Source organism: Equus caballus, chromosome 15, assembly GCF_041296265.1.
Source record: "Equus caballus isolate H_3958 breed thoroughbred chromosome 15, TB-T2T, whole genome shotgun sequence".
Lineage (NCBI taxonomy): Eukaryota > Metazoa > Chordata > Mammalia > Perissodactyla > Equidae > Equus > Equus caballus.
Window position 1 is genome coordinate 70902010 of NC_091698.1, and position 25221 is coordinate 70927230.

At 42.2% G+C, this 25221-nt stretch overlaps 1 protein-coding gene and 1 long non-coding RNA gene across 6 annotated transcripts in view; one reads left to right on the forward strand and one right to left on the reverse strand.

Moving 5' to 3' along the window:
- The window catches only part of THADA (THADA armadillo repeat containing), a 307941-nt gene that overhangs the window by 212187 nt on the left and 70533 nt on the right, over nt 1–25221 (forward strand). For all 5 annotated transcript variants that reach the window (XM_070235533.1, XM_001498963.6, XM_070235534.1 and 2 more), the window contains 2 exons: nt 1713–1828; nt 23119–23213. In XM_070235533.1, the coding sequence (XP_070091634.1) occupies nt 1713–1828; nt 23119–23213 (211 nt within the window). The remainder of the gene's footprint in view (nt 1–1712; nt 1829–23118; nt 23214–25221) is intronic.
- LOC102147624 (uncharacterized) overlaps nt 17997–25221 on the reverse strand; it is a 30584-nt gene continuing 23359 nt past the window's right edge. Inside the window, exon 3 of the long non-coding RNA XR_288435.4 lies at nt 17997–18196. This is a non-coding gene — a long non-coding RNA (uncharacterized lncRNA). The remainder of the gene's footprint in view (nt 18197–25221) is intronic.

Below are 25221 nucleotides of genomic sequence, written 5' to 3' on the forward strand. Positions count from 1 at the left end.
CATATATTTGTTGTTGGTAATTGCAGGTGTCTGACCCAGGAAAACCCACCAGTTCATATCCATTTAGGGTCTGATGCCTCTGGATCCCTTTGAACTGGGCCTCCCGCTTTTTCTCATCACTCCCTTCTGTGTTTAACCCTTTTTTTTTTTTAGGATGATTAGCCCTGAGCTAACTACCGCCAATCCTCCTCTTTTTGCTGAGGAAGACTGGCCCTGATCTAATATCCATGCCCATCTTCCTCTACTTTCTATGTGGGACGCCTACCACAGCATGGCTTTTGCCAAGTGGTGCCATGTCCGCACCCGGGATCTGAACTGGTGAACCCCAGACGGCCGAGAAGCGGAATGTGTGAACTTAACCGCTGCGTCACTGGGCCAGCCCAGCCGTGTTTGACTCTTAATTATGCTCCTCGTTGATAGGAGAGAAGGAAAAGAAAAAGTTGAATCTTGTTGCTTAGAAAGAATCATCTGCAGCTCTGGTGAAGATACAAGAGGGAAAGAAAACAAACCAATTATTAAAATCCACTTTCAAAGTTCTCCATGTGTTTATCTGCACTTGCTTTGCTCGCCTGCCTCCTCCGCTTGGTTTAGATAAGGGGAACTGAAGAATTTCCTCCTCTTTCTGCTTGGCGCTAGCTAAGGACAAGGCGTCTCATCCACACGCGCGTTCATGTTCTTTCTCTGCTGCAGGTTTGTGCTCCTCACAAAGGCCTTGCTCATGTCATCACTGAGTATGAACCCAAGATACACAGACATGCACATGCCACACACTTGCAGATGGCCTGTGTCATGTGTCTGTGGAACTGTGGCCTTCCTTCTAAATATAGGCAGCTAGAGGTAGAATAGGATTTTATTTCTCTTCTTAATTCTAATATATAATGTCATGTAAGAGTCTGAAAGTGCAGTGTGTCTGCTTGCTGCTTCCATCTGGCATCTCCGTGAAGATCTGCTAAGAAACAGAAGTAGCTCACAAACTTCACTATCCAGTGTGGGCAAAGGCCAGCATCACTGTGACCTGCTTCTTTTCTCACTCCTCTTCTGATAAAACTAGACATGTAAGCCAGTTTAGACTCTCAGACCATTGATTTTTCCTATGTAGCAAGTCTTTAAAAGGTGCATTTTTGGGCCTGGCCCTGTGGCCTAGTGGTTAAGGTTCCGTCCCCTCTGCTTCAGCAGCCCAGGTTCTCGAGTTTGGATCCCAGGTGTGGATCTGCTCCACTCTCCAGCCGTGCTGTGGTGGTGTCCCACATAGAAAAAAATAGAGACAGATTGGCACAGATGTTAGCTTGGGGCTAATCGTTCTCAAGCAAAAAAACAGGAGGATTGGCAATGGGTGTTAGCTCAGGGCGAATCTTCCTCAGCAAAAAAAAGGTACAAATATAGAGAAAGATGTTTGCATTTCTTTGCTAAAATCTATTTTTAGGTTGTAGCTAATGAGCTCTGATGATTGTCTGATCCCAGAGCAGTTGCCTTTTTTTGGGATTGTGCACAGAGCCCAGAGCACAGGTATGGATTAAGGACATAGGTTTCTCGCCACTTGCCGTGTCCTCCAAAACCAACAGGCTTTTCTGCAGAGAGAGCAGAGCCACATTCTGCAGGTGTCTGTTTTCTTTGAGGGGAATATTTTGAGGAAACCTAAAAGGGAGGAACTGAGCATTTAGGAAAAATATATTTTCACAGCAGGATATTGCTTTTTCTCCTTTTTGGTTTAGGTCTTTCATTTGTTACAAGCCTTCTCAGACTCCAAATACAGAATGAATGCGTACTTTCAGCAGGAGCTGGCTGACGTCGCTGTTTGTACTAAAGCCAAACTCTGGCTGGCCAAGAGGTATGTTAAAACCCCTCGTGAGCAGGGAGTTATCAGGGGTTAGGAATACATTGGAGAATTGCTCTTTCTAGTTGTGGGAGTTTTAAAAGTCGTTGGCATGAGTTTTCTAAACTTATTGGAGTATTTATCTTTTTAGAACTTTGGGTTGTGGTAAAGAAAGAAAAACATTTTCTCAACAATTTTTCTAAAACTGCCATGTAGCTGAGGGGCATGTAATATGACTTTTTATCTGTCTACTAATCAGCTTGTTTTTATTAATACCTGCTATGTACCCAACCTGTGTTAGATATTATAACAATGAAAGGCAGTAATTGACTAAATTATGTAGTACAAACTCTTAGGTGCCATGACAACTCAGAAATTAGAGACAGGTGTAAAACTTGAGCAAGCACCAAGGGACAGATAGGGTGTGAATAAGAAGATGACATGGAAGTTCCCATTTTAGGTTGGTAGGAGAGTAGCTTGAATAAGCAATGCAAAGAAGGGTGGATACATATATTTGTTTAGTCCTTGGCATTGTTAGTTTATTTTAGAACTTAGAATATTTCCTATGTAAAAGATGGAGTAAGAAGAATTTCTCATTTACTACATAGGAAATCCTCTCTGTAATGCTGTGTTCAAAATCCATGTCACAGGACTCTGATGTTGGTAGGACAGTGTTACTGCAAGTGTTACTGCCTCCTGCTATGTCCTCTTTAAGTTCCAGCAGAGTGGATCCAGTGGAGGCCCACATGCCACCATATTCCATGCCATAGTGTGTTGCGTTTGATTGAGAATCAGAATATTGACTGTCTAACATAGCAGCCTCTTTTTTTATTTTTTGAAAAATGTGCTTTTGGGGCCAGCCCCATGGCCTAGTGGTTAAGTTCAGCACACTCTGCTTTGGCAGCCTGGGTTCAGTTCCTGGGCACGGACCTATACCACTCATTAGCAGGCATGCTATGGCGGTGCCCCACATGTAAAATAGAGGAAGACTAGCACAGATGTTGGCTCAGGGTGAATCTTCCTGAAGCAAAATGAGGAAGATTGGCAACGAATGTTTGCTCAGGGCAAATCTTCCTCAGCAAAAATAAATAAATAAAATGTGCTTTTGTTTACTTTTGTTGGGCTTCCCATCTTATATGGTAAGGCAAGCCATGGGCAGTATGAGGCCTGCAAATCACTATAATTCAACAAAGTACTGTTGAGCACAGGCTGCACACTAGCCTTCATGTTAGAAGATGTAGGAATGCAAAGATATAGAAGAACTAGTCCTGGTTTCAAGGAGTTCACATCCAGGAGGTGAGAAAGATATGTAAGTAAATAATTTTCATCCAATATGGTAAGTGTAATAATACATGTATGTAGTAGGTACAGGAGTAGCCCAGAGGAAGGGCAGGAGAGGGCTGGCATTGAACCAGCCTTCAAGAGATGAGTAGGGTGGCCAGGGCAAGGAGGGGCATTGCAGGCTCAGGTAATGTCATAGGCAAAGATGTGGTGGTATAGCATGGTGAATATGGAGAACTCTAAAGATGTTAGCTCTTCTGGAACCTAAAGTATAAGGCACATGTAGCAGAGAACGAGGCCGAGGAAATACGTGAAGACCACACAGTAAAGCTCCTGAAGGAAATGATACGCGAGAGTCCACATTTGTCTAAGCACCTATAGCTTTGGACAGGGGTATTGATGGGGAAATTTTCTAGTGTCTGATGCCAGTAAAGTGATGGTTGACCTCTCAGTTTTAGTCCAATTTTTGTTTTCTCTCTTTTATTTAGAGAGAAGGAGTTGATTGACCATAAATTGCTTCCCTAAGCCTAGTATCATTTGCCTTCTTTCTAGCTATTAGACAGCTTCCCCAAAATTTCTTTTTTGGGAGAACAGGGAATTATGACCACATTTGTGCTCTCATCTGTTTACCAATTAGTAGGCCAGGTCCTTTTAGCTATTATTTCTAGGGATCAGGAATTCAGGGCTCTCCAGAAACCATCCTGTTGAAACCCCTGCTTCCAGCCAGACTGCCAAGATGGAATCCTAAACCTCCTGTTCTTAAAGCACTATAAGGAAGGAGTTTCTACCCTCTTAGCTTGCTGCCCCTGCCATAGAAATTCATCCTCCACTGGCTTCCTGAGTCCGTTCCTTCTTGTTGGATGGGAAGAAAGAAGTTGATGGAGTAACAGGCCAACCGTCTGAATGGACCTTCATGTTGTGCAATACCTGAAGACGGATGACAAAGCCGCCGTCAGCCTCCTCTTTAGCCAGAGAAGTCCTTCTGACCTCTTTTAATCTTCCCTGTGACCCTATTGCAGTTTTCTAGTCAGGCTTTTCATCATCATCACCCTCTTTCCACTCACCTCCTCTCATTTTTCTCCATGATTTTCCAGCCCTAGAAAACAAAGGCATGAATCACCGCAGTTCGCTGGGTTTCCACCTTCCTTGCCGAGAGTCCAGGAAAGCCACTTTTATGTTTCCAGTACAGTCAACTCTTTATTATCCAAGTGTGAACTTCACACTTCGTGGGTGGTCTGTAGATGGTTCATAACACCAGGCTTCCTCTTGGTCCTCAACACACTCTTTTACCCCGTTAATCAGGATGTGTTCAGAGCCTGAAATAAAGCTTGGGAGGAAAACACACCGCCAGAGCACAATACATTCCAACGCTATGTATCCATTTTTCTGTATTATTCACGTCATTGACACAATAACCTTGAGGTTCTTGAATAGGAAAGTAGAGAATTGGATATAAGTGATGCATCTTCAGCCTGTCACACTCCTGCCCTGTCCCTGAGAGCCTTGCCCCTGGAAGTGCTAATAGCTCCTTGCTCACGTGAGCCCGTTCTGGGTCCTAGTGGGCCCTTCTCAAAGCTGACCACTGTCTTCACCAGCTCACCTGCCTTTCCCATGAAAGAGGTTATGATGCCCAGTATGCCAAATTCACTCTGAAGAGGCTTCTTTATGTCCCTAGCAATTTACATTTGAAAGAAGAATAAATTTTCCTTTAGGCCTACTAGGATTTTCTGTATCTTTTGAGTATAAACTATGAAACATTAACGTTATTGGGGAAAAAAAATGTTGGTTTAAATTTTAGCACCAATACCTTTTTTCTTCTACAGTTTATTTGCTCATTAGCCTGAGTTCTTTCAGTCCAATAAGTACAAAAACATTAGTGAGGGTGTCATTTATTTGTCCTTTTATTCCCAAAGAAGGTTTTTTTTAAAAAAAAGTTCATCGGAGCCATTGGATAACCAATTTAGTTTTTAAAATTTTGACCCTGAAATTGAGGGCACATAAAATAAAGGCTTTTGTCATATATTTATGCTTTGACTTTGCAGGATTAATAGGGATTTATATGAGGCGGTTAAGCAATAGCCATGGAGTTGTTGGGGAATTTCTGGTGATGAATGGCCAGCTGGCAACACAGCCTGAGAAGAGGCCTGGGCTTCTGCTCTTACAGGCCGCTTTTCATTCCAAGATGTCAAAGTCTTTATGGAAATCAGCTCGTTAATCCTTCCAGTCCCTTCCTTCCCCTTTTTCCTCCATCTCTCCCTCCTCAATCCAGTTTACTGTCTGTCTCTTGGTGAGAAAGCAGTTTACCAACTACTGAAGGAAAACTAAGCTGACTCAGGCCAGAAACCGAGTGAGAAGAGGGGTCAGCTGCTGGCCTGGAGAGGCTGGCTGTGGGCGCCAGGAAAGGGCAATCAGCGCCGTCCCCACTTGGGGCCCCATCTGCCATCCTTGATATATGCAGATTCCAGCTCTGCTGTCCCGGCTGGATCACAGGCCCTGCCTAAATAGGAAGGAGTTTTTAAAAGCCCTGTCAAGTAGGACTAAGGGGAGAAAAGGTTTATTTACTTTGAGAGTTGGAATTATTATTATATTGGGCTTAAAATTTTTCAGAAATCAATTTGGTTATCTAGTGTTTCCTTTGGTTATAAAAGGAAAAAAGTGTGTGTGTGTGTGTGTGTGTGTTTTCCTTTTAGTAAATGTGGTGAAATAAATGGAGTATCAGACCTAAGTACCATGGGTGATGTTATGACCAGGAAGAAAAATGTGTCCTACTGAGTTCTTTTCACTTTATTTTCTTGATTGTCAGTGTAGTGTATGCTTGTCATAGAAAATGAGTCAAGTATAAAATTGGAAAAGAAGAGAATATAAGTCTACTCTTACCAACATCCAGTGGAAACCACTATTATTGGTTAACAGTTTTATGCATGTAGTGACTTCATCATTTCTCCTATACTTTTTTTTTAATGTAGTTGAGGTTATACTATATATATATGTAAAGTGATAGCTAGCTTTTCACTTAACAGTATCATGAAAGCAATTGTTGTTATTATTAGAAACTCTTTATGGTATAGCCACTACGGAAAATACTATGGTGTTTCCTCAAAAAATTAAAAATAGAATTACCATATGCTCCAGCAATTCCACTTCCAGTATACACCCAAACGAATTGAAAACAGAGTCTTGAAGAGATATTTGTACATTCATGTTCATAGCTGCATTATTCACCATAGCCACAAGGTAGGAGTAACCCAGGTGTCTGCTGATGGATGAATAGATGATCAAAATGTGGTGTATATGGACAATGGAATATTATTCAGCCTTAAAAAGAAAGCAAATTCTAACACATGCCACAACCTGGGTGAACTTCCAGGACATTATGCTAAGTGAAATAAGCCAGTCACAAAAAGACAAACACTATATGATTCCACTTATAGGAGGTACCTAGAGTGGTCATACTCATAGAAACAGCAATAGAAGGGTGGTTGCCAGGGGCTAGAGGACGGGGAATGGGGAGTTAATATTTAATGGATATAGACTTTTAGTTTTACAAGATGAAAAGAGTTCTAGAGATTAGATGTACAACAGTGTGAATGTGCTTAACACTACTGAACTATAGACTTAAAATAGTTAAGATGGTAAATTTTATATTATGTGTATTTTATCACAATTAAAAAAATAATTTATTTAATGACAAACATTAAAAAAACTCTTTAGGGCCAGCCCTGTGGCCTAGTGTTTAAGTTCGGTGTGCTCCACCTCAGGGGCCCAGGTTTGGTTCCCAGGCACAGACCTACACCACTCATCAGCAGCCATGCTGTGGCAGCGACCCAGGTACAAAATAGAGGAAGATTGGCATAGATGTTAGCTCAGGGTGATTCTTTCTCAGCAAAAACAAAACCCCAAAAAACAAAAAACGTCTTTGTACCCTATTATTCCTTCAAGGTTATCATTGTCCTGACTTTTTATGATAATTATTTCTTTGCTTTTCTTCCTATTTTTACCACCTATGCATCTCTAAAAATAAAATACTTTTGCTTGTTTTTGAATTAAGAAAAATAATCTTTGAAGACCCCATTTGTTAAAGGTAGCATATTTTTGTCACCTAAATAATTCATTAAATTTACCTAACTAGTGTTCCATTGCTGACCATTCAGTTTGTTTTCCATTTTTTGATGTCAGAAATAATATTCCAGTGAAAGGCTTTGTGCATGATTTTGTGTGTGTCTGTTTGTGTGTGCGTGTGTGTGTGTGTGTGTGTGTGATTGTGGGTTATTGCCTTGGGTTTGATTTCCAGAAGTAGAATACTGAATTGGTCAAGAGGGTATGAAAATTTTGAAGGGTCTTGATATATACTGCCAGATTGATTTCCAAAAGAGGTAGGTCCTTTATCTTTCCACCAACAGTGCATGGGAGACCTCTATCAAAATTTTAACTAAGGTTTTAAAAATTGAGTTAAGGAAATTTTTGCTTTTTGGATGCCTTCTGTGTGCCAAGCTCTGTATTAGGAGATTTATGAATATTATTTCATTAACTGTCCTCAAACCTCCTTTAGTATAAGAAAATCTACTTTTCTGCAGTGAAAATAATTGGGGATATAAACCCTGTGTATAAGACACCCAGTTTGGTCAGCATTTCAGCCTGGCGTGAGTGAACAAATAAGTCACGAGAGTGTAGATATTTTTTCAGTTTTTACTTCCTGCATTTCAGCACAGAAGCTTCCATACTTTAGCATTTTATTTTATTGGCTTAATAAAGAGTCTTTGCCGGACTCTCCACAGGGCGCTGCTCAGGCCTGCATATAGTGTGCACTCTCAGAGAGGTCAAACGGGCACTGCTTTGGGATCAAATTGGCCATAGACATGTTTTTTTTGACTTGAGCAGGGTTTAAATACATATGTTAAATTAGTTTCTGGCATTAAAAATCAGGAAATTTCACAGTAAATTGAGCATTTCCAGCTCTTTTTGAAAACTGGAAGATCTGGCAACACCAGGTCCCAATTCCCAGATGGCTGCAAAGGGCCAGCGCTAAGTACTGGCCATCGTCTCTTGATAGAACGCGCTCTCTGTCCTTCACCACTGCCCTCTCCCAACCGCTTCTCTCATTAGGGTGCCTGCGGAGCTCCCACAGAAGGAGGAGTTGGTGACTCTTGGTACTGGCATTTATTAAGTACCAGATTGGCTGATGGTGAATTTTTATTCCAGGTAGTAATTCTTAATGCTGATGGCTGCATGTTAGAATAATCTGGAGAGGTTATAAAACCTCCCAATGCCAGGCCCCACCTCTAGAATTTCTGATTTTTTTCGTTAAGTATATTGCCCAAGCACTGGTAGTTTTAAAACTCTAGGAGATTCTGAAATGCAGTCAGATTGAGAACTGGGGATGTTTTCTCGTGGATTCTTGTGTCTCCGGACTCCTTGAGGGAGAGGGTCAAGGATGAGCATTGACTAAAATAGCAGTCATGCTATAGAGGGTACTTGTATTCTTTTAAGGCCAAAGATTTCATTCAAGAAAGATGGACTAACTGTCCCTCCAGCCTGCTACCCAGGAGACAGAGCCATTAAAACGTTGTTTCCACAGATGTGCCAGTGTCAGGGCCCACACCATTGTGTAGTTTCATATATGAGTGAATTTCAGAGGTTGGTTACTTAAAAGCTACCTTAGCAAGATGTTTTAATTTATGTCAGTTACCCTCAAAGGTGCCATTTAAACCTGATACTCTGGCGTGGTGAATTGTCCTGGAAGCTCATGGCACATTTTCCCTTTTTTGAGATGAGGCTTGGATAGAATAGACTGTACTGTATCACTTCATTGAACAAATATTTATTCAGCCCTTCTGTATGCCAGGCCATATTATATACTGCAAGTGTTTATTAGAACCACTGCTTCGGTGTAGAGAGAGTAACAAAACAGTCTTGTCAAATAGAATCATAGACCTACAACTTTAGAACTGGAAAAAATCGTGACGTTTGTTGTAGTCCACTCCCATTCCCATGCCTATGGGAAAGTACAGCCCAGAGAGTTCAGGGGATTTGTTGTTGCACACAGCACACCAGGCATAAGATCCTGACTGACAACAGCTAACGTTTGTTGAGGACCTAGCTCCCTGCTCCTCACTGGGCTCCTTCTGCTGGACTACATTGCCTCCATCTGTCCAGGCAGTGTTTTGATATCAAGGCTTTGAAGGGCAGTAATTAAGAATTCCCTAGAACCTTGCTCCTCAGACTTTAATGTGCACATAAATCACCTGGGGATCTGCTTAAAATGGGACTCTAATCCAGTAGGTCTGGGGTGGGGCCTGAGACCCTGCATTTCTCACAAGCTCCCAAGCAATTCTGATGCCGCTGATTCGGGGACACAGTACATATTTTGAGGGCTGAAGGTGAGAGAGCCAGCCACTGTGATCACCCACTGCCCACTTTGAAATACTCCACCTTTACACCCTCATTCTCAAGGGCTTGTGACTGGAGCTGTGAGAGAGGCCTGAGACTCCTGAAGGGGTCAGCCCAGAATTCTCTCCCCATCCACCTGGGATGATCAGCACTGAGTGGCTGCGTGGCCCCAGCGCTCTCTGTGGAGAGTCCATACTCCCTTGTCCAGGCAGCCATCCCAGTGGCCTCAGTGCCTGAGGTAGGACCAATGCTTCGTTGGCATGCAGTGAACATTTATCATTTTGAAAAACAGCAGTCTGATATTCTGGTGAGAAAAACAGGCTCTCTGGAATACAAGAACAGGTCTCAAGGTTACTAGGAAAGCAACCTTGGGCAATAAATTTTTGAATAAAACAGTGCTGTTGGGGGGAAGAGATGATGGAGGCAGCTAATGTCTGTTGAAGACCCACTCTTTGTGCTCGACCTAATGATTTGTTACCCCAAGTTAATTCTTATTTCCGAAACTTATTAACTATGTGATCCATCCACTTCCCTATACAGCTTCCCCATTGTGCTCCTGTCATTCCTATTCACTCCTCCGTGTGTTCTCATCTACTCCTCCATCTCCCTAGTACCTATACTTCCAGTCACTTCTATGTCTCCTTCCCTGTACACCTCGTTTTCCAGATGCTTATTTATTCTCATTCTCTCTTACTGACTGATCCCCACTAAGCTGAGTGGTATGCTCCTTGAAGGTCTGTGGATTTAAATGTGTAAGGAAAATATGCTTGTAGAGACAAAGCTAGGGCTTGCTTTTGTGTGGCAGTCTCAGTTCTGCCCCAGGAGGGTCTGTGGCCAACTGCAGAAGTTCTGGTTTAGGATTCTGTTTTGCTTTTACAGCTGAAGACAGCATTTATTTTCTAACCACCAGATTTATTCACACAGGAGACTACACTTCCCAGGCAGAAATACTGGGGTTTAGGTCTGATTCCATTTTCCCACTGTCCCCTAGCCCTTCCCAAATCCCTCATGCCTCCTGGACTGGTCCCCTCCCCAAGGAAGAGGTCCTTCTTTCGCAACTGCTTGACCTAAAGAGAGGCCTCAGCCCTTTGCCGCAGCAGCAGGTTGCTGTTTCACTCCCATGCCATTGAAATGAATTCAGTCAACAAGGATTGTTAAAAAATCCAGATGATCATGTGGCATTTTAAGGCTATCATTTGTGGTCCCTGCCAAAACTTTAAGGGAAGCAAGTCTTAACAGGGATAGTTAGTTACATAGCAAGTTTCCAGGCATTGCTGGGGGTTGGGTTTTGTTTTGGTTTATTTCTTCTTTGCTCTCTCTTTTTTTCAAAATAAAAGTTCTCCCAGTGCTTTCCTTCTTGCCTCTTTTTAAAATTGCTTTTCTGTAAAGCCTCCCCAGGTTTTAAGGAGTGAGATATTCTCATTAGGAGCCCTCATTAATCCTCCAGCTCAGCCTATTCGAAGTCTCTTTGAGCCTCAGGCATATTTGAATGATGAGAGAAATGAAGTTGGTGTATTTTAGACCCAAGCTTGTTGACATTTGTTCAGTTCCTTTTCAGACTTCTTAGGAATGTTTAAGGTCATGATATCTTGGGATGAGATCCTGTTTGTATTTTTTAAAAAAGAGAAAAACATTAAGATAGTACATTTCAACCCAAACCAGTGGGCAAGATGCAAAACATTTTCTTCATTAGATATTCCTTTTAAAAATATGTCAAGTCTTGAAGACTAAGCTGTTTGAGAAGAAGTGAAGCTCAAGAGTATATAGGTATTTCTTATTGACAGGCTGAGCTCATGGAAACTAGTCGGGTAAAAGCTTTCAGGAGTGATCAGTATATTAAACTGAGCCTTTGGGCAAATTGCCAAAGATCAAATCTTCTTCATATTGCATCGAGAAATAAAAATAGTCCTTTTATGCAACTGCACATCCAGAATTCTACCCACAACTGCTGATACTTTCTACTTTTTAAATACAGAAATCTGCAAACCTAACCTGGAGATAGTAATTAGCTTGATAAAGGGCTCAGAAATATCTGTCTTGCTCCACTTGTAGCTGTTGGCTTATTGGGGTGTTGCTGTTGTAAGATTTGGGCAATGTTGTCATGGCCCAGCTTGCAAGGGAATGCAAGCGTTAAGTGTCCTCAACACATTTTCATAATATTATGTGAAACTCTAGTATAGTGGGGGGTTTCCCCCCCCATTAGCTTGTAACGTGTTCCATCTTTTGGATAAATCAACACCTTGGTTACCTTCACTGAGCCATTCTCAATGAATTCAAGCCACTTCAGACTCAGAAGCAGGACAAAGCAAAGTAGTAGGCACAGTGGGGAATATAGAGATGAATGATATTATCTCTATTTTTAAAACTAAGGAAATAAGACAGGTATGGATTTAATTGACTGTAAATAAGCAAGAATTTGGTAAACACCGGAATGAGGTCAAGGTGTGTTACAGGAGCCAGCTTGTAGTGGGTGGTATGTCAAGGAAGTCTAGGAGGAGGGGGAAGTCTAGCCTTTAAAGCTAGGTTAGATTTAATTGTTAGATAAGGTTAATTCTCTTAGATTGGAGAATGAGTAAGGTTATACTGGTATAGAGCCTGTGTTGCTAAGTAAATTGTGAAGGTCTCATTGCCCAAGTACAAAGGAAGGAATCTTAGTATAGTGCTCAGCATTGTGGGAATCACTGTAGGCATGTGTAATGGAGTTTCTATTGTCAGAGTTTAGTTACAGTCCAATCTAGTTGAAAGGAGAGCTTATTCGTGTGAAACCACCAACAGTTATGTTCATATAAAAGTTCTAATTCTGTAGGACATATAATAAGTACAAGAATTCAGAAAAGAATGTGGTAGTCAAGGAAGGCTTTCTGGGGCAGTTAGGTATTTGAGATGGGTCTTAGAGCATGAGTGTGATTTAGAAACATCAAAAGTGGTGGGAAAAGAGCATGTCAAGATGGTGGACACGATGTGCAATGGCATACTATAGAGAATGCATGTGATATATCGTGGGCCAGTGAGGGGATAGAGCTGAAGAAGACATGGTGTGTTTTGGAGAACAGTGAAAGACTTGATAAGAGACCAGTTGTGGCAGGCCTTAAATGTCAGACAGAGGAATTTGGATTTGATCGAAGAGTTAAGAGGCAGTTAATAAGCTCAGGCTTATACTGATAAATAGGCTGCTGTCTCCATGCACATGAGATACACTGAGGAGTGTGTTCAATCTTTCCAGCCCCTCCCAATGATCAGCAAAATTTCCAACCCCTCCTGGTTGTTAACAAAAGCTCTTTAGTAACAATCCACCAGCTCTCTGTCACCTGGAAGCCCCTTCTTGCCTGCCTGGGCATCTAGTAATAGGGATAGAGATGCTGCTTGTGTGCATTTTGGACTACATGGCTCTTATCTTCTCACCATTGCTAAGAGGACCAAGAAAACCACAGAACTTATAGAAGAAAAGGGAATTTAGAGATCATCTAATCCAGTGGAATCCTTTCTTCAAAGAGAAGCTTAAGTGGAAGTTCAAGAGGTTGAATATAGTAGAGATGGCAAATATGGTGCAAGCTGGGCTGGGGGCCTAGAGGCCCACCGGCATGGCTTCTCACCCATTGGGAGGCCCAAAAGGAACTAAGAGGAGCCCTCTGACTCCCATTTTTAAAACAGAGATCTAATCCTAACCATTATTTGTAGATGAGGAAATAGACACAAGGGGACAGGTGACTTCTTCCTACTTGACAGATATGACTGACTCTGAAAATGGCCCAAGTTAGGGATGTAAATAGCAGACTTGTTTTTGCCTCTTGATCCACTTGTTCTACTGCAGCCTGATCATCCACATAGAAAATACTGCCGACCCCATGCCTTTGGGCTGCCCCTTAGGCCCTCTCTCAGGAGCTGCCTTCTTTGGATCCCATGCTCTAGACCTTCTTGCCATCAAAACTTAGCTATTCTGGATCCCCTTTCTTCAGAAATCCACTCTCAGCTGGCTGACTGCCACTTGATCTGGGCAACAAATCATGCTAACATGTTACTAAGTTCTAATATGTAAGTAAGTTAATTCTCCTGGTCATACAACTGTTTTTCAGTAGTGGCCTTCTGGAAACAGTGCCTTTAACTGAAGTCAGTAATTCTGAGAGCAGTCTTTGGGGCAACATGCAGACCTGGCAAGAGTACTTCTTTAGACCCCACTTGGCATCCTGCGTCTGTGCCCTCATATTGAGCTAACTAGCCCTAGTAGGTTTATCCTGTGTGGCCAGGCTTCAGGCTGCCGCCAGAAGGGCTTGTGGGGCACACGGATTGGTCTTACATGAATGGGCTGAGGGAGCGGCTTTGAGAGAGACCCTCCATAGCCTCACTGTCCTTCCTTCCCCTCAGCGGCCAGTGATGCCCAGGCTTCCTCAGCAATTGGACTGGCCCGCGGGCCTCTGGAAATAATACCTTCCCACAAGACTATCAGGAGTTTATTCCAGGGTTCCCTCCCTGAGCCAGAAGGGACCCTCACCAGCCCAGCCCAAAGGCCCTGTGTTCCTGGGTGACCGCAGGGAGGGTCACTCTGAGAGGCACTCGGCAAATGACAAAGCTTGTGAATGTACCTCGCTGAAGCTGAGGAGAGGCAGAGTACACTCTGTGTTAGCAGTTCTGGGTTCTGGTCCCTGCTCAGCTGCTAACCACTGAGGTGTGGCTTATAATTTCTTTGGGCCTCAGTTTTTATCTGTAAAGTGGGAAACTCTAAAATGATGGTGTGAAATAGATGAGAGCAGGGAAGGACGTGGTGAGTAATGAGTGTGAAAGTATAGAAGAGCTAAGCAGATATGTATAGGAAATCCCTACTGTCAGATGACTAATTCTTTATCAGCATAAGCGTCCATGTTGAAAACAGGCCTTCATATGGCCTCACAGACAGCTGTGCTGGAAGTCTTGCTTTCCCCCAGACTGGCTCCCAGGACACAACACCAGAGCATGTGGCTGCAAACCAAAATACGCTCATTGTTTGGCACAATGTCTCACTTTTCATCTGATTGTGTTTGGGACACATAGATACAATTTGTCTAGAAAACCTTGATTCTATTCTTGGTTTTTGCCCTGATCTTGGGGAGGTCACTTGAGCTATATAGCTACTTTGTTGATTTGTAAAAATGGGAATAATAATGCCTAGTTTTCTCCTGTCTTAAGAATTTAATAAAGATAAAATAGGAATTTTTTTTAAGATAAAACTTTTCATAAAATTCAGCTGCTATTATCATCATCATTACTGTTCTTGCCAGGGCGAATTTCCAAGTGCATGCTTTGTCAAGTATACGTAGCACAGTTTTGTTGCCTGCTGTTAGAAATTCTCACCTTGCGATCTACATACAGACTTCTCATGCAGCTTCTAGAAGTTTTCATTCACCTCACTTATTTATCCTTTTTTATAATCCTAGGGAGAAAGTAAAGTTTGAAAAGAAAGGAGACTTCTGTTAGCATTTTATATAATAACTGAAGCTATATATCCTCCAAGCCCCAAACTGTACAATAAAAGTTTTCTTGGATACTACTTTTCTCCCATAATTCTGAGCACATAGCTTATTAAGTTATTAACCAGCAATTTCTCTGGCAGCATATTAAACTTTACTTTTAAACAAGTCACAGAGGGGGGGAAACATGCATCTCTCATAAAAGGAATAAAAAACATACACCCTCTGAAACGGTTTCCCCAGGCTTTGAACAAATCCCAAGCCCCACACAAGGTCTCTTTTTCCTCATTCTCTGCACATAACTTGAGTGTTAGTACATTAATGAGAAAAAGATGCCTAATAGAAAGATGGAAAAATATGAGGGCCTCTGGGGGTGCGGGAGGCTCCCTGGGGGTCCTCTGAAAAGGCAGGTGAGCCTTGCTGGAGGGAAAAGGCGAGGCCTTGGCGTTGAGGTTTTGGGCTTCCTCTAGAGCAGCAGCATTCCCAGGGAAGCAGAGGTGGCTATGGCTTTGACCCTGGTCTACAAAGTGCCCCAGTGCCTTCTACAGACTGCCGGGCCTGGCCGAGTGCTTACTCAAAACCCTGGTAAGGTGGTTAAGGCCCTCTCTTTTCACAGATTCCATCCCCAAGGAACAAAAGCTGCTTTTCCAGAGGAAGCCCCATGTACTCTGTAGTGCATGGCTGGGACATTTGGTCCCTTTCTGGACAGACTCACAGCTCATGGGCTCTTGCTTCGTGCATGGCAACTCACACAGAATTCCCTATGAGTTGGTCAGCCACCAGAGTGGGACATGAAGATGGCTTCTCTTTAAAAGGAAAATCCAAGTAGGAGGGCTGCGGGGCAGCTTATCCTTGTGGGTGTGAGTATAAACACTTGCAAAGCTCCAGACCAAGAAAGGCTGGATGGAAGTTGGAGCATACCATAAAAATGCAGCTCTGCCGTCACCCCTCTCCCACTCAGGGGAGGGCAAGGTAAATGAGCAGTCTCGGGTAGCCAGCCAGGCCCTGCATGCTGCTGCCAGCTGGCCCCGTGTGCAGATCTAAATTCTGGATGTTACAGTGGGGGAAAATAACTTACTTAAAAAAATATATGTTCTGCAATTCATGACCATTCGGCATCTTGGTTTAAACAAATCCCCTATTGTTTCTCCAGAAATGCCATATGATGGTTGCTTGGCTGGGGGCTATGGTAAAAATGGAAATCAGAAGGGAGAGGAGTTCTTTTTATTTAGTTTACACTTCCACATTTACATGAATTAATGCGGTCTGCATCAAAGAAGTATCTCCTGGTTCCTCACTGCAGCAGCTCTTCTTTTTATAACCATATATAAGGAGAGGCAGCAGCTGGTCTGCGGACAGCTACCATTGCAGGGACGTGAACTGCCTAGGACTACAAAGATGGCCAGCGGGATCTCTGGGAGACCAAAGGAAGGTCAACAAAATATCCTGTGTTAAGTCAGGCATTCAGATTGCCCTCAGAGGCTGCTTTCTGGGTTAGTCAGGAAAGGTTTCCTCGAGGACAGGCTTTGAAGTGCGTTTTAAGCAAAGGACATGGTGTGGCTGGACATGTGTCAGCTGAGGGGATCATGGCAGGATGTGGGAACATGGTATAGACTATTTTGCCTTCTCCCTCTACTACCACTTCCCCTCTCTCTTTATTCTCTCCTCCCCTCCCCCACTCCTCACCTGCCTTCCCTCTCCTTTCTCCCCACCACTTTCCCTCTCTTTTTCTGGTTTTCTTCTTTCCAGACTATTTTGGGCTAGACTCTTGTGGTCCCCAAGACACTGCTTCATTAAGAGGCTGCGAGCGCTTTTTGCTCCTGGTGGTTGAGACCAGAAGTGATCTGAGCTGGAGTGAGCCTGCCTAGGAGCCGAGGTTAGAGGAATAGCCTGCAGTGGGTCATCATGAGCCCCTGCTACCACACAGGACCCAGAGTCATAAAAGCCATCAGGCTTGTCAGCTGCACCTGTTTGATTTTCTGGTCTTCATTCTTTCCTACATGTAGCAAGCATGTTCCCACTTTTGTATCTTTGCTTTAGTGAACTCTCCTGCCTGGAATTCCTTCTTATCTTTCACTAGCCAAATACTTCTGTGTCTTCAGACCCGTCCTCCATGACATTCCCTCTGTTTCTTGTGTATTTTATTTTTCTGCACATACCCCCATCCTCTCCTTCCCCTCCCCTCTCGCCCACAAGACTATAAGCTTTGCAAGGACAGAACTTTGTCCTCTCCCTCTCTTTGTATCCCAAGTAGGATATCCCCCATGGTGCTCAGTAAATGTCTCCAAATTAATAAAGTTAAGCCATGAGTCTCATCGGGATTCTGTGGGAATAGTTCCCTGGGGACTGGAGTGACCTCAGACCTTGACTGTGTTGAAGTCCAGATAGATCTCTTGACTTAGAGACCTTAACAGATACTAGCAGCCTAAAGCCAGAACAGCTGTTGACAATCCTCTGAAGATGGCAATGAATTCTTCTGGAAGAGTTTAATATGTCCAAAGTGGACTGTCTGTCCTTTCCAGGGTGCCCACCAGGCTTCACACGGGGAGTCGGGATCCCAGCTCTCTAGTATGGATTGGGCTGATGGACTCCCACTGCGGGTTTCAACCCTTTCAGGCTTTTGGAGCTCTTGAAGGTCACTCCTCAGCTCCCCCATTTTGGTCATTTCCCCCATCCTCTGTCATTTCCTGCTCTCCTTCCCCTCCCCTGTCCCTTTGCACGTCTTGTTATTCTCCAAACCTGTCATGTGCCCTGGTCTTGGACATGCTGCTTCCCCTGCCCAGGTCCCTCTGCCCGTGATCTGTGTTTCAGACTCCTCCTCATCCTCCAGTTCTCTGCCAGGGCACTTCTGACTCACCCAGGCGGACCAGCAGTCCCTCTTCCACCATCTTTTGTTTTCACTCTGCGGACCCTTCCTTTGGGGCACCCATCATACTCTAGTATGATTGGTTGTGTGTTTTTCCTGCTAAACTAGTGGCTTTCAAGTTTTTTTGACAGTCACTCACAACAAGAAATACATTTTACGTATGACTTAATGTGTCTGTGTGTGAAATTTCATGAATTTCAAAATGAAATTTTGTACAGTTTGAAATTTTAATAATGTCTATATAAGATGTGTACAGTCTGTAAAAAGAAATGCAACAGAAAGGGGATTTACTCAGGATTTAGCATATTTAATTTCAAGAATGTTCACTTTCAACATATCCACCATCATTTTGGATACCAAGTGTAACCATATTGATGCCATTCACTATGTTGTAGGGTGGCTTATTACCTGGAAAAGAAAAAGAAAAGAGAACAAATCAATCAGTACTTTTACTTAAAATTATTGTACTTCATAAATTATTTCCATGTAACATCAAAGATAATTTGTTAAACATTCATTCTGGGCAAGGACTTGACAGAAACAAGTGAAGGAAACAATATTTACCTTTCCTACTTTGACGTCCTCTGATTATATTTTCCTCCTCCTGCCATTCCTCACTCTCTCTTTCCTCCCTTCTTCCTCTCTGCTTTTCTTTCTTTCTGTTATGCTGGTCACCACTCACTAGTTGATTCCAGAACCAACAAAATGGGTCCTAACCTACAGTTTGAGAAACACTATTCAGGACTCTAAGTTCCTTGAGGGCAGTGACTGTGTCACTGAATATTTCATCTTCCTATTTCCAAACCCTGGGACTATTCCTGGCTCTCAGCAGCCTCTTAGTAAATGTTTTCTGAATGAATGGGCCTCAGAAAGCTCTTGCAGCCCCTGGGATTCCGGAAGGGACAGGAGAAGTGAATAATTTATCACAGACTTCTCGAGAGCTCCTGCTGTCCTCTAGACACTAGGGCCATTGTGGACGTGTCTGGGAAGCCCTACTCTCTCTGCCCTGCCTTTTGCCTCCCCCACCTTCCAGGAGAGAGGGCAGGAGATTTAATGAAGTTCAGAGATTTCCCAAGACAGAAACGTATTAATCAGGTTCTCGGGCAGATATTTGTCGACGGACAAATGATAAAAAGAGTGGAAGAAAGCAAGATTTTTACTAAGCCTTCATTTCATTTTATATATGTAAACTTAGTCCTCATAGTACCTGATTCCTGCCTCTCCTTCTAAAGCCACTGTTATGCTATTTTCAGCCCATCTGTTAGACCCTGACCACTTCAGATTTTTTTCAAACACTCTAAATCTTCATTATACATGCCCCATGCCAGGATTTTTCCATTTAGGGGTAGAAAAAATCCCCAAGCCCACCAAAACCCTGTGGCTTGCTTGCTTCTCCAGCTGGCTTGCTCTTCCCCAGGATTTTATTCCCATCATCAAAGTGTCTTGACAGACCGAGAACAAACCTCTGGCTCACCCTAAAGTCAAGCGTACCATTTCCAACTCAGAACACCAAGTAATAGAGAAAAAGAAAGAGAAAAAAATTATTTTCCTGACTTAGAAGCCAGTTCAGAGTAAAGCCCAACTCTGACTCCAGACAGGGATGTTATGTGACTGTGGCTGTGGCTGTCCTCAAGGGTGGAGCCACGAACGGTGGGCTCCAGGCCAAAATTCCTCCCTGAGTCAGTCTCAAAGGAGAAGCCATGGATGGACTCCTTTGTGGCCCCAGATCCTTTCTGTTTCCTGGAATCAAAAGATGCAGCATTTAAGGGAGCCTCCCATGATCTCGTTGACTAAGTCAGACTCGGCCCTGAGCCTCACAGTTATGGGAGCAGTCCAAGTGGTCCCTGAAGTGTCCCAGGAGGCCAGCAAGGTCGCCAGCCTGTGCTAGGTCAAGAGAAGATGCAGAACACTTCAGCCTGGCAGGGGGCTCCAGAGATTGGCAACCTTTCCTCTATTCATTTAGAAATTTTTAAAAAATATATTATCTTAGCTAAAAATCTCATGGAAAGTACGTTTCTCATTAGACTTGAAAATCAAACCAGTTTCCCAAAAACTTCCCTTTGTGGTTCTGTATGGCTCCACCCATAGAAAAACATCCAGGATGAGAAGCTGTGACTCTTTAAGACCACATGGAAGCAGGCCATACATTTTTACGCTCAGAAGTACCCAGTTGGCACAAAGCATCCCGTCTCCTGAAAGCCTGGCTTGCCTTGCTCTTGTTCCCACCTTCTCAGCACATTCTCTAATCTTCCTAAGCTAGTCTCCGCGGTCCCTGGACAAGCCAAACTAATTCCTTCCCACATTTATTGTCCTCTCTGAAAATGCCCTTCCTTGTCAAGTTTGTCTATCTAAATTCTTCCCATCTTTCACGGCCCAGTTGGAATTATATTTCATAAACCATTTCCATTTCTCCAGTCCATCCTGATATGTTTTTTTCTCTTAACTCCTTATATCCTGTCCCAAAGTTTGTCTTTATTTTTGTCTCCATAACTAGACACAATTCTCTGAGGTCAGAAATCATGTCATGTGCATCTCCTCCCAGCACCTAGCTCAAATCTATCCCACCTGCTATCTGCGGGCCGTTTACTAAGCCCTGTGCGAGATATCTGGTGATTCATTAACCCAATGCGTTGGATTTTCTCACTTTTTTTTCTTGAGTGGCCCTTTCTTTGGCAGGGGGAAGTCCTACCTGTTAAAAAGTGGAAGTGCTAGAATTGCGAATAATATCATTAAAGAAGTTTTCATAGATTGTGGGCTTTTCATAGTGGGTAGAAGAGTAAGTTCAGGAAATTATGATTTAGAGACCTGGGGAAAACTGGATAGAGACAAAAGACATGGGCAGGACTTGGGGGGAAAAAACCCCAAGAACAAATTCCAAATAGAGATAAGTTTAAACAAGAACAGCAAAAAAATAAACTGTAAAGTACTAGAAGAAAATATGGGAAAAATTTTAAATATATGTATTACATATAATCTAGAGAAGGGTTAGACTTTGTAAGTGTGACATAAAACCCAGGAGACAAATAAAAATAATGTGTTTGCATAAAACTAAACATTTCTGAATTGTAAAATAAATTATAAATAAAGTTAAAAGACAAACGATAAACTGCAAAAATATATTTGTAACACATGTATCAAAGAGCAGCTTTCCTTAATATACAAAGAGCTCCTACAAATCAAAAACTAATGAACAGGGGATTTGAAAACAATTCACAGAAAAAGAACTTCAAGTATCTTTTTTGAAAAGCGTATGATGTGATGGTAAACCTCACTTATGATAAAATAATCAGAATATAAAACAGAGAGGTATTGTTTTTCACTTGTCTTGACAAAGGTCAAAAAACTTTAATAATGCACTGTGTTGGCCACGCTGTAAGGAACCTGGAATTCTCACACACAGTTGATTAAACTATAAATTGATATAGTCTCTTCAGAGACATCTTGTCAAAATCAATCAAATTTTAAATGTGCAAATATCTTGATTCAGCGATTCAGCTTTTAGGAATTTCTCCTCTGAGTACTCATTCATATGCACAAAACTGATGTACATATGTTTTTATTACAGCATTGTTCTCAGCAAAGTATCCTAAACAATCTGAATTATTTCAATAGGGGACTGGTACATCCATGAAATTGAGCACTTATAACTCTTATAGAAATGAGGCAAATCTCTGTGTTTTCAATAGAACAATATCCAAAATATATTAGTGAAAAAAAGTAATGCTCAGAGCTTAGTATGTAGTAAACCACTATTTATGTAAAAATAAACAAGTGAGTAGCTATCAATAAATGCTTGTAAATGCATAGAATGTGCCTGGAAGGATATATTAAAAACCAGTAATAGTGATTGTTTCAGGGGAACAGAATATGGGTAGAGGGTGAGGGCGTGGAAAAGGAACTTAATTTTCACTATATGCCCTTTTGTACTGTTTGAGTTATTTTTATAACATGTGTATGTGTTACCTATTTTTTAAAACTAATTTTTAAAAAATGGCTAGGCACAGGGATGAAATTAGGCTGAACATGAGGTATACATCTAAACTAGGAGTTAGGGTAGGGTAGGGCTCAGGGAGCAAGCAGATACTGTAGGTGAAGCAAGTAAGTGGGCCAGAAATGAGGCAGGTCAGCAACAGAGAGACCTTGAAACAAGACAGTTTTGTTTTAAATCAAAAGTATCTGATTTTCTTTTCATACTAGAGCATATGCCAGCCGTAGGTTAGAGACAGTTCAAGAGAGAGTGGGAATAAATTTTAGGGAAATGGTAAAACTGTTAATTTACAGGGGATGAGAAGGATGGATTTAGGGATGAAGAAAATGGAAATCCATTAGCCAGGACACTGTACCACTCCCTAATCTTATGTTGGAGACAGAGAAGGCAGAGGATGAGCGCTTATGGAGTGTCTGCCGGTTCCAGGCCCTGAGGTGGGCATTCTGGCTTGCTGTGCCACATCAGATGCTCGCAGTGGCTCACAGTGAGGTGAGCGTCCAGGTCAGGAATCTGATTCAGGTCCCAGGGATACAAGTGGATTCAAGCCAGGATTCAAACCCAGGTCTGTCCCTACTGTTTTTACTACTTGTGCTGAATTATTAGTACACCGAGGAGGTTTGGACCCTTTTCATGGTCAGGATGAACTGAGGCTCAGAGCCAGGGACCTTCAACACTGTTCTCAAAAGAAAGTCTTCATTCTTCCTGTTTTATCTAGACCCCTAAATCCAAGCCCACTTACTTTTCCAGCGTGTGGTTCCAAGAATAAAATGAACTGCTCCGTTTATTGAAAGAAGAAAAAATTCCATTTGAGAAAAATTGGGAAAGGAATGTCTGCTCCAGTGTGTGTTGATGCTTTTGTGTGTTTGTTTCTTGGTTGGTCCTTTTATGTCTGTAGATGTCGTTTGTCATATGTGAGTGCAGCTCTTCTCCAAAATGCTAAATCAGTGATAGTCATAACCAATGATGTTTCCCCGAAATTTGTCAACTTAAGAGGAAAATAATAGAATATAGTCGTTTCCCCCATCCCCTTGTTTTAAAATAACTGGGGTAAGATAGTGGTTTTGTTTGTTTTCAGTGTATTTTATTTGGAGCCAGAGCATAGAGTTTTATCACTTTTGTACATGTGTAGCCCAATCTCCACCATATGCTCTAGGATTTCATTTTCTCACTTGACTTACTGGTGTGTTCTCACTATTGGTGATTTATCTGTCTTTTTTAGCATTTGCTGTAACTCCCTAAGCCTCATGACATGCCTGATAGAAAATACCCATTTTCTCTTTTCTGTGACCCAGGCCTCAAGGGGAGAAAATACCAATTTATTTTCTGTTCTTTACCTTTCTAGGCAAAATCCATGTTTGGTGACCAGAGCTGTGTATATTGATATTCTCTTCCTGTTGACTCGCTGCCTTGACAAACCCGCAAAAGGCGCCCAGCCAGGTATGATTCATAGTTATATCATATTTTGGAATGATTACAGGTCTTTGAAATGTAGGTGGGGTTTTGAATGGCTCTGCCACACACTCCCCCACCTTCTACTTTTGTGAGACTAACCACATGTCAAAATTAAACATAGCGTCATATGGTTCCCTCATAGAAGCTTCTCAAGGAAACTTGCCCTTGTTTAGTTGGAAGTTTGCTGTTTATTTTCTGTTTGGTCATTCAGGGAAGACTGTGGACTCTACCCAGATACCTTCTGTGTTTCTAAGACCTTGGCTCTTTCCTATTTCATACATTTTCTTTGAAAGGTCGGCATTTTCAATAACTGAGAGTTCTGTTCTATGGAGATTACTGAGCTGGACTCATTTGATGCCGGAGCCCAGATAATTGAGACTGTCTCAGATCTACCCCTCGCTCCCTAAGCTCTGACTTTACATGTGTTCCTTGGTCATATATGTTTCCTAGTACGGGCCCCAGATCCACATATAATTGTTCTATTTTTAATCATGATTCACAAAGTGGTTCTCTTAAAAGGGAGAAGGGCAACTCCAAATAAAAAATTTTTTTGATGTGTTTATATAAGAGGCTGCAGGAAGTGCTGTACATGATTCCAGGCCACAGACTGAAACTGATTTTCATCAACACAAACTGGAATGCAGAGTAATGAACCTGCAACTGGTTAAAATCAGCCTCTTCTAATTGATTAGGCCTGTCTAAAGAAGGCTACAATTACAAAGTCAGATTCTGAGTACAAGCAGGCCAGGCCTTTCCTCTGTTACATTTAGTCTGTCAATGATTTGTTGTCTTCAGTAAATATATTCAGGCTGTCAGAGTCCAGCTCTGTCCATATGGAACCCTGTTACCAAATTCAACCAATTTAAAGTGCTTTGAGGGGGAGGTGCGAACCCGCCTCACCCGGATCAATGTGTATTAGCCCACAAAGCCCCTGTGGCCATGCAGAGGTAATAAGAACATGCCTGGACTTTCATCAGCTTCGCGTCCCTGCATAGGGGTAGCTGTTGTATCCGTTTGGTAGAATAGGATCATATAGTTTTATGGCTGAAAACAGTCCTACTTTATACCTCTTGTCCCAGCATCATTATTAATGTGCCCCCTTTTACTCTTGAAAGTGTCCAGGTTTGCACAATAAATTATAGGTCACCCTAGCTATAAGGGCCCTCAGGGTTGCGTCCAGTTTATGTTGCACTTGAGCCAACTGGGGTCCAGAAATTATAAAGAGATTATAAATCAGATGTTACCAAGTAAGTTGTTTTGGGTTTCCACCCTGTTTGTATTTCAGTTCCAAATTCCATGGCTTTATAATACTTCTCTGCTTAGTATCTAAAGGGCCTTGACCATGAAAGAGTTGCTCTCTACTTACAACCCCATTCATTAGGGTCCTTTCAGAGTCGTGTGGCTGATTATAATCATCATTTTATTTGAACTAAGTTTTTCTTGGCGTATTAGTACCATTATTCCTTGTCTGGAAGAGTTAACTCTTGAATGTTGTAAGATACCCTCTCTTCTCCACCTGCCTGATCTTTCTTTACTCACGAGTTGGGCTCCCCTGTGAAGATGACTTTAGCCTTTTTGAATCATCCTTTTCTCCAAACTTTCACTTCATTCAGATGCCAGACCCCAATTAAATGTGATCACAAGCTGTCATTTATTCAGCAGATTTCACTTGCATCCATGTATTATTCCTCTTAAAGTTGTTACTTCACAGAGTAAGATGTGCAGTGGGTAGGTGCTTACTCTTCTTCTGGTATGGCAGCCATAGCTCTAAACATTATATCCTGCACTGTCTAGTGTGGCAGTCACTAGCCACATGTGGCTCTTGAGCACTTTGGATGTGGCTGATCCAAATTGAAATGTTCTATAAAAATAAAATACACACTGAATTTCAAAGACTTGGTATGAAAAAACTAATGAAAAATTTCTCATTAACGTTTTATATTGATTAGATATTGGAATGATAATGTTTTTGATATATTGGATTAAGTAAAAT